The 13,677-nt window shown below is 36.9% G+C and overlaps 1 protein-coding gene across 1 annotated transcript in view; it reads right to left on the bottom strand.

The window, feature by feature from the left end:
• The window catches only part of p3h2 (prolyl 3-hydroxylase 2), a 40,246-nt gene that overhangs the window by 7,689 nt on the left and 18,880 nt on the right, over nt 1–13,677 (bottom strand). Inside the window, exons 2-5 of the mRNA XM_039668734.2 lie at nt 5,099–5,251; nt 4,143–4,332; nt 1,143–1,274; nt 366–493 (exon numbers count right to left, since the gene is read on the bottom strand). Coding sequence (XP_039524668.2) covers nt 366–493; nt 1,143–1,274; nt 4,143–4,332; nt 5,099–5,251 — 603 coding nt within the window. The remainder of the gene's footprint in view (nt 1–365; nt 494–1,142; nt 1,275–4,142; nt 4,333–5,098; nt 5,252–13,677) is intronic.

Genomic DNA, 13,677 nt, shown 5'->3' with positions numbered 1-13,677 from the left:
CTGTATATATAGGGTAGGTTAGACAAGCTAAACTAAAGGGAAGAAATTGTCAATTCAATTTTTTATCTAAGGAGACCCATGGATGGCAATAAAAGTAAAGTTATTGGTCAGTAAACAGTAGATCGATTGCCTTTAAGTATTGTAACAGCCAATGTCAAATGGTATCGATTCAGATATCGAAAAAGTGTCTCGTTCCGGGACTTCGAAGTCTTTGTATTCATTTGGTTTTTAAAAATATTAAAGGAAAGTTTGAATTTAAAGTTGTGAGTTTAAGGGACAATTGTTAAAGCCTTACTTTCCAGTTATCCTAAACTACTTATGTGCCTTTTACATCCTCTGTGACATAATTTCCTGTGTTGTCTCACCTTACGAGGCTGACCATCATGTCCCAGCACCTCCCTGTAATACTCCACATTCTCAGTCATGAACTCTTCGCCTTTGTGGAACAACAGGTAAGTCAAAGTGCACTCCAGAGCCTCCTCAGTCCTCCCAGCTGAACACACAGAAAACAGAAACAGTTATTAAGTGTTAATGAAGCCACCAGGGCTCTGTTTCTTGGCTCATCTGGGAGATTATTCATCCTGCGATTCTTTTTCCCACAGTCACGTTTATTTCCCCTTTGCAGACCTACGCGCTCGGAAACATTCGCATTCCAGGCCAGTGACCACAATGGAACAAACTCCACAGAGCTGAGCGAGTGGAAACACGGCTTTCAGACACGCAACAGAGACATTTGTACACACACCTGCATAACGTAAAGTTTTATGAACAATAAGTGTCTATTTCTCATATCAGAGCTCTTTTTCTTAAGGTAGGAGTGAAAAGTTCAGATTTGACGTTTCCAAGAAGAAATCAATCAAGACTGAAGTATTTATTAGACTCTCCTTCTCCTTTAGAGTGAGTGATTTTATGATTTATGAGGTTTTGTCAATTCAAAATTATTTTCAAGGTGCTTTAAGTTGATTATAATTACCATTGCCATTTTCTTTCCAATACAGACTATTTGTACAATTTGACTGCTGGAAGTCAATAGTATTGTTGCCAACATCTTCAATCATGAGTACAATGTCCAAGAAGAGAATCGGGTGTCAGGTACACATTTGGAATCATTCAAGCCAGTTTTGACATATATGTGTGTTTACCTTGGAAATAAGCAAACTGCAGGTAGTCGTAATGCAATGGCAGGTAGTTTTCCATGGGCGATAGGCGACCGGGGCGGGTGGCCAAATCTCGGACACACTCGTGCTCGCAATAAAGAACCTGGGTGTAATGATCTGGAAGACAAAGTACAACATGATTTAAAATTGGGGCCACTATCCAGTTTATATTCTCAGTTTCAACACATAAAGATGCTGAATTTGAACTATATACTACTTCTTGTGGAAAAACAGAAAGAGGGCATTGCGGCGGGATTTAATGGCTTAACACACTGTAATCGTGATTGATGTAGTTGAGGATGTGATCTTCTCCCATAGTTTATGGAGTGAGATAATTTAACTGGGATCATATTGTCTTTCATGTGGAAAAGGTTAAAGATTAAATTAAAGAGCTGAGAAGACTTTAAACACATTTTAAAGGATGAGTTGGTCTTTCATGATAGGGTAGTAGACAGATTGTTCCCATATGAAAGTGGGAACAGATTCACAAATTAAAAAGATGAGTAAGAGCATCCATCAAAAACAGGTTTAGTTCACTTAAAAAAAAACTTTTGCTAACAATTTACTCACCCCCATGTCATCCAAGATGTCCATGTCATTCTTTCTTCAGTCGAAAAGAAATTAAGGTTTTTGATGAAAACATTCCAGGATTTTCTCCATATAATGCACTTCACTGGGAATCAAACGGTTCAAGGTCCAAATGAGAGTTTCAGTGCAAACCGTTCAAAGGGCTTTAAACGATTCCAGACGATGAATAAGGGTCTTATCAAGCGAAATGATCGCTCATTTAAAAAAAAAAAAAGTTTAAGTTTTATAAGCTCAAATGGTCGCCTTGCTCTGTTCTGTAATGTGCGTTCGTGACTCTCCTGTTCGACTTCGAACTTGTTCATCAAAATGAACGAATCCTTTCCAGAGTCAACTCGTTCATTTCGTATTTCCCATTTGGTTTGAATGAACCAAATGACACGAAAAAAAGATTCATTTTGATGAACGAGTTCGAACAGGAGAGTCACGAACGCACATCACAGAACAGACCAAGGCGACCATTTGAGCTTATAAAACTTAAACTTTGTTATTTTTTTTTAAATGAGCGATCATTTCGCTTGATAAGACGCTTATTCATCGCCTGAAATTGTTTAAAACTCTTCGAACAGTTTGAAGTTTGCACTGAAACTGTCTTTTGGACCTTAAACCGTTTGGTTTCCATTGAAGTCCATTATATGGAGAAAATTCTGGAATGTTTTCATCAAAAACCTTAATTTCTTTTCAACTGAAGAAAAAAATGACATGGATATCTTGGATGACATGGGGGTGAGTAAATTATCAGCAAAAGTTTTTTTTTTAAAAGTGAACTACTCCTTTAACACGCATATTACTGTTTGGAAGGAGAGGCTTTTTGTCAGTCTATTCATGTATGCACAAAGGCATGTAACTAGTGCCTGGCTTCTTTTGTAAATTTAACAATGATAACCTAAAAACATGAAAATCACTAAGAAGCCCAGCCCATCTGCTTTAAAAGACATTTCTTTTAATTAATATGGTAGATAATGAGTCCTTAGTTGTAGCCAAGAGGCCCAATCCCAGAATCCCTAAACAGTGACCTCAGGCTAACAAAAAACATACATACATGCACATGCTCTCAAATGGATATCATCACATGCCCAATAAATCAGCAAACCAACAGAAAATGTCAGTGACATCATTCTGAAGATTCTTGCTGAACTCTGAGACATGCCATCATGCACAAAACCCCCTGAAGCTAACGTCAGAAACACTGACAAATCCTGTGAAGAACAAGTCCTCTCACGACTGGCCAATTCTTCAATCTTCCTCAAAATGTTTTCCACATTTAGGCCATAAATCCACGTCAATCATGCTACAGTTTTTCACATCCTCCCTTAATCAACAGAATGCCATCAGCAATAATCAAGAACTGTTATGGTGTTGTTTCATAAGCCAAATAAAGGGGCTGTTGGTGAATTATGACTCCCCGTTTGACTTTTATGGACACTGTGTCTTTCACATGATTAAAAGATGTCCATTAGTTATATTGGTGCCCTTCACATTAATATTGCAGCAATTTTACTGAAATTAAAGAGTTACAAGTTAAACTGAAAGCAGCTAGAATGGTGAGTTGAATTCTGTCAATAACTGGGTATATGAATATAATAAAAGAATATATATGATAAATGTTTTATAATAACATTTAAATATTTTAAAATGTAATTTATTCCTGTGATCAAAGCTGAATTTTCAGCATTATTACTCCAGTCTTCAGTGTCACATGACCCTTCAGAAATCAGTCTAATGTGAAGATTTGATGCTCAAGAAACATTTATGATTAATGTCAATGCAAAAAAAAAAACACTGATAAACTAAACAGTACATTAAACTACAAAACATCAATCACTTAAATCTCAGTCGGACTGCTGAATCAAAACAGTAGTCTGGTTTTGAGAAAGAATGCAATGCAGACAAAACATGGCTTGTGTTTTGCATGTTTATCAAACATAAGCCTGTTTTCCCAGGGTAACTTCAAGAGCTAAAGTTTAAATGAGCTGGTTCAGTATTGATAAATTAAATTTAAAAAAAGAAAATCAAACACAGGATTCATCTTTGATCCAAAGAAGCTTTTCATGTTGCAAGATTTATGTGGAAAACATTGTATAAGGCAACTCTATGTCACACTTTAAAGCGCCTCATTGTTGTACTATCATGAACTGCCTGTCAGACACAACAATAACAGATTGTACTGCAGAAAAAAGGGCACTAGCCTACAAAGAAACAACTTACACAGAGGTCAGAGAACGGGAAGATCTCCATTTCTGGAAACACAAATAGCTCTGAATACATGATATCCACAATGGAAAGTCCCACAGAACCACTTGAAAACGGAAAATTCCCAGACCCTTCTCAAGACCGCAGATGATAGCTTTACCACATTAAGAGGAAACAGAAAAGCTTTGAGTACAAAAGCATCTGTACCTGAGATTAGTTCATAGAGGTTGTATTTGTACAAGACATGATTCTGCTCCTCAAAGTGCAGCGGCCCTTCACAGAGAACGCGACACTCCTCATCTGCACGATAATACTCAGTCAGAGCCTCTTCAAAGAGCGTCACAGACTCTTCGTAGTTGCCTTTGTCGTACAGCTTCACCCCAGCAAAAAAGGCTCTCTGTAAACACAAAGATGCACTTCATGATACCGAACTTAGTGTTTCAGGCCTTAAGGTGTTTTTGCCGTTTCAAGAAACATCAAGCAGTAGCGTAATTGGTAACCATCATTTTGGCAACCGAAAAAAATTTAGTGAACAATTTTCAATTTCAATTTCAATTTAAAAACATTTGGAAGGTTGATTTGACGTTTTTTAATCAATCATCAACTATTTGGAAATATTTTGGTCTATGCTGTGCACAGTTGATGTGTGAGAAAAACTTCGCTAAACTTTATTGTAGCCTGCCTGCCATCCAATAATCGTTTATTGTTAATTTTGATATGAAAAAGTCTCGGCTTTTATTTTCTGTCAATTCAAACAGTATCGCTGTAGCTGCTTGCACACAAGTTAAAGCATGACATGAATGAACATCAGAAGGTATGTTGGAAGATATGAAACAACGTACTGAAATGTATCGTGTCTCACGTAATCAAGACGTCAGTAAATCACCTAGTAAACAATGTCACGTAATGTTACATTTAAATCAAGAAAGCCATTCAACGCCAATAGCTCTAGAGAGGAGCATTTTGATAAATACATGCACTTTATTTGTATTAGACCCACCATTTAAATTTTTATATTTAAATAACAGGTTAATATATTAATAAAAAAAAGTTGAGCAATGAAATAACATTTCATTTTGCTTTCGTATTTTGGGTAAAAGAAAATTTCGGTAAAAAAATTAATTTCAGTGCATCACTAGTAACTGGTGTCGACAGTCACTCACCTGATGTGGGCGGGATTCCCGGTCAATGAAGTGTTCCTCTTTTACTCCCTTCTGGGCTTTGTACTGCTCCAGATGCTCGCCCATCTCCACATGCTCAGGGTTGGCCTGGAAATACGTATGAGCAGCAGACGCAGCTTTGTCCAGTTGCCCAAGCTGTTTCAAACAAAGAAACGTTTTTTAAAAAATGGAAAATGAATCTCAGGAGGCCCTTTCTTGTCACAATTTTGAAATGTACTATTCAAATAGTGAGAAATTACACTGCCAATATGTCAAATAAAGTTGTAATTGCGAGATCATGTACCAAATGCAATGATATGTAAGAAATGACCACATAATGTTCATAATAAATGAAACAAATATGTGTACCACAACTACTGTAGGTATACTACAAATAATTATAAGAGTTAATATAAACCCTGTTAAACAACATAGAACAACATGGTATAACCAATTTGGACAAGCATAAAAAATAATTCTGGTCTGAACTGGTCCTTTCAGAAGTCATGCTCATCTTGGCCTCTGAAAGGGATTACGAATTTAAATAAATAAACCGGGGACTTTTTGATCAATAATTCCAATGAATTATGCTATATTACAGGAAGAAAAATATGTTTCAGCTTATGTTTCAGCTTTTATGAACTGCAGACCTCAAATCTGTTCGGCATATCTTGGATTGTCTTGAAAAAAATCTGTTTTAAGTTTAAACTTAATGACTCATTAGAAAACAATGACAAAGTTGATGATTTCACAGAAGAAGAAGAAACAACAACAGTATTGTGTGGATCTTCTGGAGTGTACAAATCACAAAATACACCAGAAGGCAATCAACCTCAAGACACTTTTAGGCTCAAACTGATCTTGGTTTCACTTTTTGCATATCAAAGCATTGCATATCTTTCAACAAATCATTCTCAAACAAGTTGCATGGACCATTATAGGGTCTTTTTTGTTGTTTATTCTTTAGAAAGCATCCTTTGGTTACTATTTGCTATTGTTCTGTGTAAAATAGCAGCTTAGACATTTCTCAATATCCTTTTTGTGTTCCACAGAAGAAAGTAAGTCAGACAAGTGTGCAACGAAATGAGACGGTGATGACAGAATTTTAATTTGTGTGAACTTTGAGAGACCATGGTGTGATCACATTTACCATTTCGTGAATCGAATCGAATCTCGAATTTTCAGTCATTTCAATATAAATACACCCAATCCTAACCTAGCAATTTGAAAGCTTCTTCATTTGAAAGTGACTTCTTTGCTACATACATCACTACACTATTTATAATAGACAGTGGACCTTTCTTTGCAAATGAAAATTGGATGTCATTTTTTATAATGTGACTGCACCTTTAGTACAATGTTATGTAGCTTCTGATGTTTCCACACACAACCATAGATGGAGCAATGCACAGTGGAAAGGATGATCCTGAAACAACCATCTCTTTTGAGATTCAGCCAAGGTTTGGTCTTTTATCTGCTACGGAATGAGGCAGGGAGGCTAAAAGCTTAGGAGGATATGCTTGGTTACCTCTGAAAGGCTAAAGAGCAAGCTGGCGTCGACTGCATTCCTGTGTCTTCTTTCTACCACCCCCTCGTCCACACGCACTCTTGTGTCCCCATAGCGAATGAATTGCAAAGACCCTGATTGGATATAGGGGGTATTTTTGTTGCCCATCCAAATGCTGACCTGTCTTTTTTTCTTCCTAAGCAGGTCAGATTCCAGGAGCCGAAGCCAAAAAGCGACTTGGCCCCTCAGATCCGACTGTGTTGTTCAGTCACCCGGCCAGTTTAGCCCACATGCGGTACAGTAGCCCATCAACAAATCCTCATGCCCTGACAAATCCTGTAATCGTCACTGAATAGTTACCACAGAGTTCACGAGAGGTGACTGGAAAATGGCCCAGTTAATCACAAAGGCTCAAACACAGCTGGGAATTAGCCTGGCTCGGCACATTGTCTGCTCACATTCACATCTCGCGCAGCTGCATCTCAATTTTATTTACCAAAAACTTGCATTTCTGATTCTCCAAATGTAGTTGTATTCACAACTTGCGTTTGATGTTTTTATAAAAAATCGTAGCCTCACAAATACTAGTCATGTTTCACTCTGCCAAAACCTGGTAGTCAAAGGGATGTAGAAGCACATGACTCTTTTACAATGAATGTTTTGAAGAGGCTAATTTTCTTTGCAGTACAACCCCCTCCCCCCTCCAATGGTCTTAACAGCTTTAAACAAGAACTGTTAGTTGCTTTGTTCCTTAAGGCCTTGTGAACATTGCAAAATACTTCTCTGTCCTGAATGTTTTCTTGCACATTTTACGTTTATGTTGGCATAAACTAACATTATACAACATATTATAACCTCACATAGCTTAACATACAAACATAACATAAGCTAACTTAACATAACATGCATGCAACGTATAAGATCACCTAACATAAACCTAACAAGATATGTTTACACATCCAACATACAAGCAAACCTAACATTACAACCTATAACACAAGATAACCTAAAATTATATCATACAACCTAACATAACATAACTTAACATTACAAATAACATAACATACAACAAACAAACATAACATGCAACCTAACATAACCTATAACATATAAGCTACCTGGACATAAAGAACCTAACATAACAAACTACAGCATATATGCTAACATGCAACCTATAACATATAATCTACCCAGACATAACAAAGAACCTAACATAACAAACTATAGCATATATGCTACCTAACATAACAAACTATAGCATTTATGCTAACATAACATGCAACCTATAACATAACATATAATCTACCCAGACCCTAACATAACAAACTATAGCATATATGCTAACATAACATGCAACCTACTGTATATAGGCTAACATATAAGCTACCCTAACATAACAAAGAACCTAACATAACAAACTATAGCATATGCTACCTAACATAACTATAGCATTTATGCTGACATAACATGCAACCTATAACATAATAATCTACCCAGACACAAAGAACCTAACATAACAACCCAGACAGCAAACTGACATTGAATCAACGTGGAAACGACGTCTCTTATGACATTGAAACAACGTTGATTTTGCTCATCGAATTAACGTTGAACCAACGTCAGACGCGGCATTCTTCAAAGCTAAATGAAAATCGAAAATTGGTTTGCTTTCATAACGTTGAAACAACGCGTTAATTTCAAGTGGATTTTCCGTTAGTTTTGAAAGAATGACGTGTCTGACGTTTGTTCAACGTTAATTCGATGAGCAAAACAATGTCAGATCAACGTTGTTTCGATGTCATATTTCCACGTTGATTCAATGTCAGTTTGCTATCTGGGAAACTATAACATATAAGCTACCCTAACATAACATAGGCTTATCCTAAACTATCATATAACATATCATAATATTCTAACATAACATTAGCCAACCTACAACTTAACATATAGCTACTGTATAAGCTAACCTGAAATAACAAATAGCTTAACATAACATATAAGCTAAAATAATAACATACAGCCTGCCTAATATAACAATTAATAGGCTAACATATAAGCTAACCTAGCATTACATAAAACCTAATATAACAACCTTTAACATATTCTATCCTAACATTAAATAAATCATAACATAACAACCTATAACATTATAAGTTACCATAAAATAGCATACTACTTAACCTAACCATCAAAAATGGGGTCGTGCTGTTAATTTTTGAGACATGACATCGTGTCACATGTTTGTCTTTTAGTGTGGTCCAGCTTAATTAGCTTGACTGAAAGAGTAGCTGGAATAACATCTAAACAAAGACCCGAGTCACTGCCTGTTGCTAGCGACTCGAGTCCTCTGAAAACATATTTTAGCTCACTTATAAATGACTTCTACAGGTGGTTCAACAGCTGTTCACTGCACACTTGAACAAACTGTACACAAATCCATAGTGCTGGCTTTACCAGATATTCTCAGTAAAATGGATTACATATAAACCTATGCGTAAAAAAAAAAAAAAAAAGAAAAACTCTTCATTTTATATCAAAGGTACACGCCCATAAAACAAACAGAGTAAAAACCAAACGACATGAACCAGTAGTCTGTAATTGCATAAACAGACTTGAGCTTACATTTCAGACTTTTGGGTAAATATTTTTTTAGAGAGCACCTGTGGCCCTCATAACTGCTCTTTAATATACACCACCGAAGCTTTTTTCCCTGCATCTCTAGCCAGAGTTTACAAACCATTTACTTACTGGCAGTAAAAAAGAAGAGAAAAAAAAACATCATGTTTGATGTGGGATATGGTCGTCGAAGCCAAGTCGAAGCATGCATGCTCTTTTTTTTTTCAGATGAAGAATGTCAACAACATGTTTATAGGACTGATATGCTTTTATGTACTGAGAAAACCAAGCTGTTTGGTGGAGATCGACTAAAAACATTCAGAGCTTTAAAGAATGTTGTAGGTGTTAACGAGAAAAGAGAGCATCCATTAACGTGAACTACTCTAATGTCTATTAAATTACTTTATTAACTGTTGGAGCTATTAGTATTTATAATACACCATGCTAATTTAACATAAATTAATTTGTGGGAGAATATGTATTACACCTTTATTTAGGTCTAGTTAAAGGTAGAAATTTAAATAGAAAAATGTCCTTTTACTATAAATATTATCATAAAGCATTTATAAATACTATTATTCTTGGGTTAGACACTGAATGAATAAACCTGATTTGTATACTAAGCTAAATATTCAATAATAAATACAACTCAATTCTGTCTGTCAAGTAGCAAATTAAAACAGTTTAATTAAAGGATAAGCTAATATTTAACATGTTCAAGCAGAATATTCTGAACAGTGATATTGGCTTCAAGCTGAAACCTGTTATTGGCCTGTTTTCACTCAACACGAAGCAATAGAGAAACCACAAGAATCTGTTCAAATCCACCAAAATCCCTATATTAAATCCAATGTGTTTACAAGAGGGGTTGATTGAGTTGTTTGTGTTTTTCTGAATTCACATTAAACCGTAATTCAATCACAAATATGTTTTACAGTTTATAAAACTTAAACTAGCAATAATAACAAGGAATAGCGGGAGTTTTGTATTTACAAAGTAGTCAGTTTTAAAATTATATTATTTTCAGAAATATAAACAGAAGAATTTCTTGTATTTTCAAATTCAAATTTCCATTTTAAGAAAAAAGTCGCTGCCTTAATTTTTTAAGTAAAATCAACTTGGATGTTGAAGTCATTTCAACTAAAATGCCATTAAACTGACTTGAAAAAATGAGTTGAATCTTGTATAACTTATAAAATAAGTTGAAAATTACTAAACTTATTACAAACAAGTTAAAGTAATGTTAAAATATATCTTTATTATAACTTATTGGTCATGTTTTACAGTGCAATGCACTCCATTTTATTTAGAAAACATTCACGGCAGTGATTTCATTGTTAAATTTGCATAGTAAATATTGATTGTTATTCCTTTGTGCATTAATTTACTAGTAAATGTGACTGGTCTTTCCTTTCTTGCATCTACAGCCATCACCTTTAAAATAAAAGGGTACCTAAAACTTTCAAACCAAAATGTAATTTCTGTTCCACTAAAATAAACTGTAATTTTTTCTCAAAACATTCACTAATAGATTTTCTTCCACGGGGAAAAATCCACTTTCTCCACCCATTTATTATTTATCCCCGTCTTTCCGCAGCTAAAACCTCAAAGTCAAACAACTGTAGGGCACGTAGGACACGTGTTGCAGAAAACAGCCCAGACTTGTGGGAATCCTGCGGATGATGTCATACTGTACGTCTGGGGCGTGGCCTCCTCACACCTCCGTTAGTGCTGACACACACTAGCCCTTTTCTCTGTGCCTCGGGCCACACCCACTCCATACACATCTTGGTTTAATAAGGTAATGTCTGAGGAATGTCTTCAAAGCAGGATTGAACAGACAGCCTCTTTCATTAGAGCGAACACAAGACATGGCATAGCTGGAAAAAGCAAAGAGTAAAAATAGGCCTACAATAATCCAGCTACTGTATGCTACCACTCAATGGAAGTCTGTGAGTGAGGGAGTGTATGAACTTAGATAAAGTGTTTGTCTGTAGTTGATTTGTTTGTACATAATTAGAGGGTGTATTAAAAGAAGTTAGATTAAAGGTCAGGACTGACCAGTGAGCCTTTTTCTTTGGTAAACAATACTTTTGTGTCTGAAAAAAAACCTTCAGACAATAACATCCCATACTCCTTGAGATGTATACATTAGTTTATGTATTTGGTATCATGACCTAACAATGAACAATACTTTTACACTGTGTGTTGCACTGGCCCAGTCAAAGTCCAGACCTCAACCTGACTGAATCTAGGAATGGCGAAAACTTAAAAATGTTCTTGCCCGACCACCGAGCCTCACTAGCCGGTTGAAACCGGTTAATCGATTGGTTTAAAATATGCCACGCTATTTGAAACAACGGCCATTTTGAGCCGCGCCTGCAATTTCACAACTCACTCGCATCTCTCTGCTGCTCTGCCTCCCACTCTCACACACACACTGCCCGGCGCCCTTCCACTCATGTCACTTTTTTAAAATCTCTATACAGCGCGAAACATCCCGCAAACGCGGCGCCAAGGAGCTTGTATGTAATCGGAGAACAAATGGCTCCTTTTTAGTTTCAATATGGTTTGGGTACAAGGTGACCCCATTGAAAATAAAGGTGTTAGTCTAGCGTGAGAAGCTCATTTGAAACATTGCCGTGGCTCATTTAAGAAAATGACAGCTCCGAACAGATTGAGGTAACGTTCATGTTAGTGCTAACAATAATAAAGAAAGATGATGATCATCATCACCTTATCTGTTACCACTAAAATGTAGATGTAATGTATTTCCAAATCTAAGCCCAGCAACTTACATCTATGTCATTCTTTTAGGTGAAATGGTCCCACACACTATTTTCTTTGCACGCTTCATCCTGTCGTCTGCCCTGGCTATAACCTCGAGTGTTTTAGCCTGAAGCCTTTACTTTTCACAAATCTTGTGCGCGCGCAAACCCAAACGCTGTGACCTCGTGCCAAATGTTTTTTTTTTTTCAGACTACCAACAACTTTGAAAAGTTAACGTTGATATGGTCAACCGGTCATCAGTTAACATCCCTAACTGAAACCTCAATGAAATAAAGCTGTCCTGAAGAATAGCGGGCCAGAATTCCTCCAGAATGACACGAGATACCGTCATACAGAAAATGCTTACTTCAAGTTATTGCTGCTACAAGCTAGCCATTAGCATTTCCATTCATCTCATCGCAGTTTCTCGGCTTATTGAGGGAATTTTTTATCCCATTTGTATCCAAGCTCACCTTTCCCAAACCCATCCCACCATTTCCTTTCACTTTCTCACTTCTACAAAATCCATTAAAGGCTTAAAAAGCCCATAAAATAGTAATAGTTCTATAAATCATGGTAGGCAGCTTTCCTAAAATGTCCCGTTGCATTAGGGGAGACAAGTTTTGTGTTAAAATTCTCTTGAAACTTCCTCCAGGTTTCACTCGATTATACAAATCTACCAACAATTTGATAAATGCACACAGTTAATAGTCCTCAACAACATCTTTAGTTCCAGCACTTCATTTTTCATGTCACTCCGTAGGATCTTTTGGCCCGAAGCGAAGGGGTGAGTCAGAACTCCCTCCACATCTTTCACATTCCTGTGGAGCCCTAGGCCTGAGAGAGGGCAGCCCCCTCGGATCAGCGCGCCCGGACTCACGCTGACCTCCTAATGACCAGACTCCTCACTGCAGAGAGCAGGGAACATTTGATCAAAAAACAACCAATTAATCTCTAGTTCAAATACGAGCCTGATGCGAACTTGCACTCACCCTCCGTCAGGTGCGTTTTTTACAAGCTGAATCTGGTTCAACTTTATTCAATATACATCACAAAGCACTTTGTTTCCTTTACGAATGAGTTCCCCTAGAGGTCAAAGAGCCTTTTACGGCCCTTGTTCCATTGAGGCATATCAGTGTGTCATTTAAACAAATGGATTGGAACCAGAGCGAGATGGGGAAGCTGTGCTAAAGAGTTCAATCTAAATGCAGGCCTGGACTTTATTCACGCACAAAACAGAGCTTTATAAATAAGGCTGTGACTTCACAAAGCTGCCTTTCATTCTCCAACGAAAGCTGCTGGTGCCCTCGATTTTCCTCCCTGGAGGTCTGCGCGCTGTATTTTGTCATGTTGCTGATGCCCATCTACATCTTTAGCTCTGTACAGAGTGCAAGAAAACTGATCAAAGACTACTGTATTGACCCTGTCAGGTGTGAATGATCCTGAACAACCCTTATAGAGGCCCCAAAGAATTCTGGGAACCCTGAGGTTCTGGGTGCCAAGTGATGAATGATTTGTCCAAGGTGTTGTTGACAAGTTTTTTAATGCAAACTCAAAGTAAACCCCAGGTATGGCTCAGGTTTTTCTAAGTCTATGGGATATTTTTCTTCAGTTTCGTCATTCAACAGGAGAAAACCATACAAAGGTTTGGCAGTTGTCATTATTATTCTTATTTGTTTGCTTTGAAGAT

This window comes from Pimephales promelas, chromosome 2 (assembly GCF_988280905.1).
Source record: "Pimephales promelas chromosome 2, fPimPro1.hap1.1, whole genome shotgun sequence".
NCBI classification, from domain to species: domain Eukaryota; kingdom Metazoa; phylum Chordata; class Actinopteri; order Cypriniformes; family Leuciscidae; genus Pimephales; species Pimephales promelas.
Note: the sequence above shows the minus strand (reverse complement) of the source record. Positions and strands in the feature narration are given on the sequence as shown.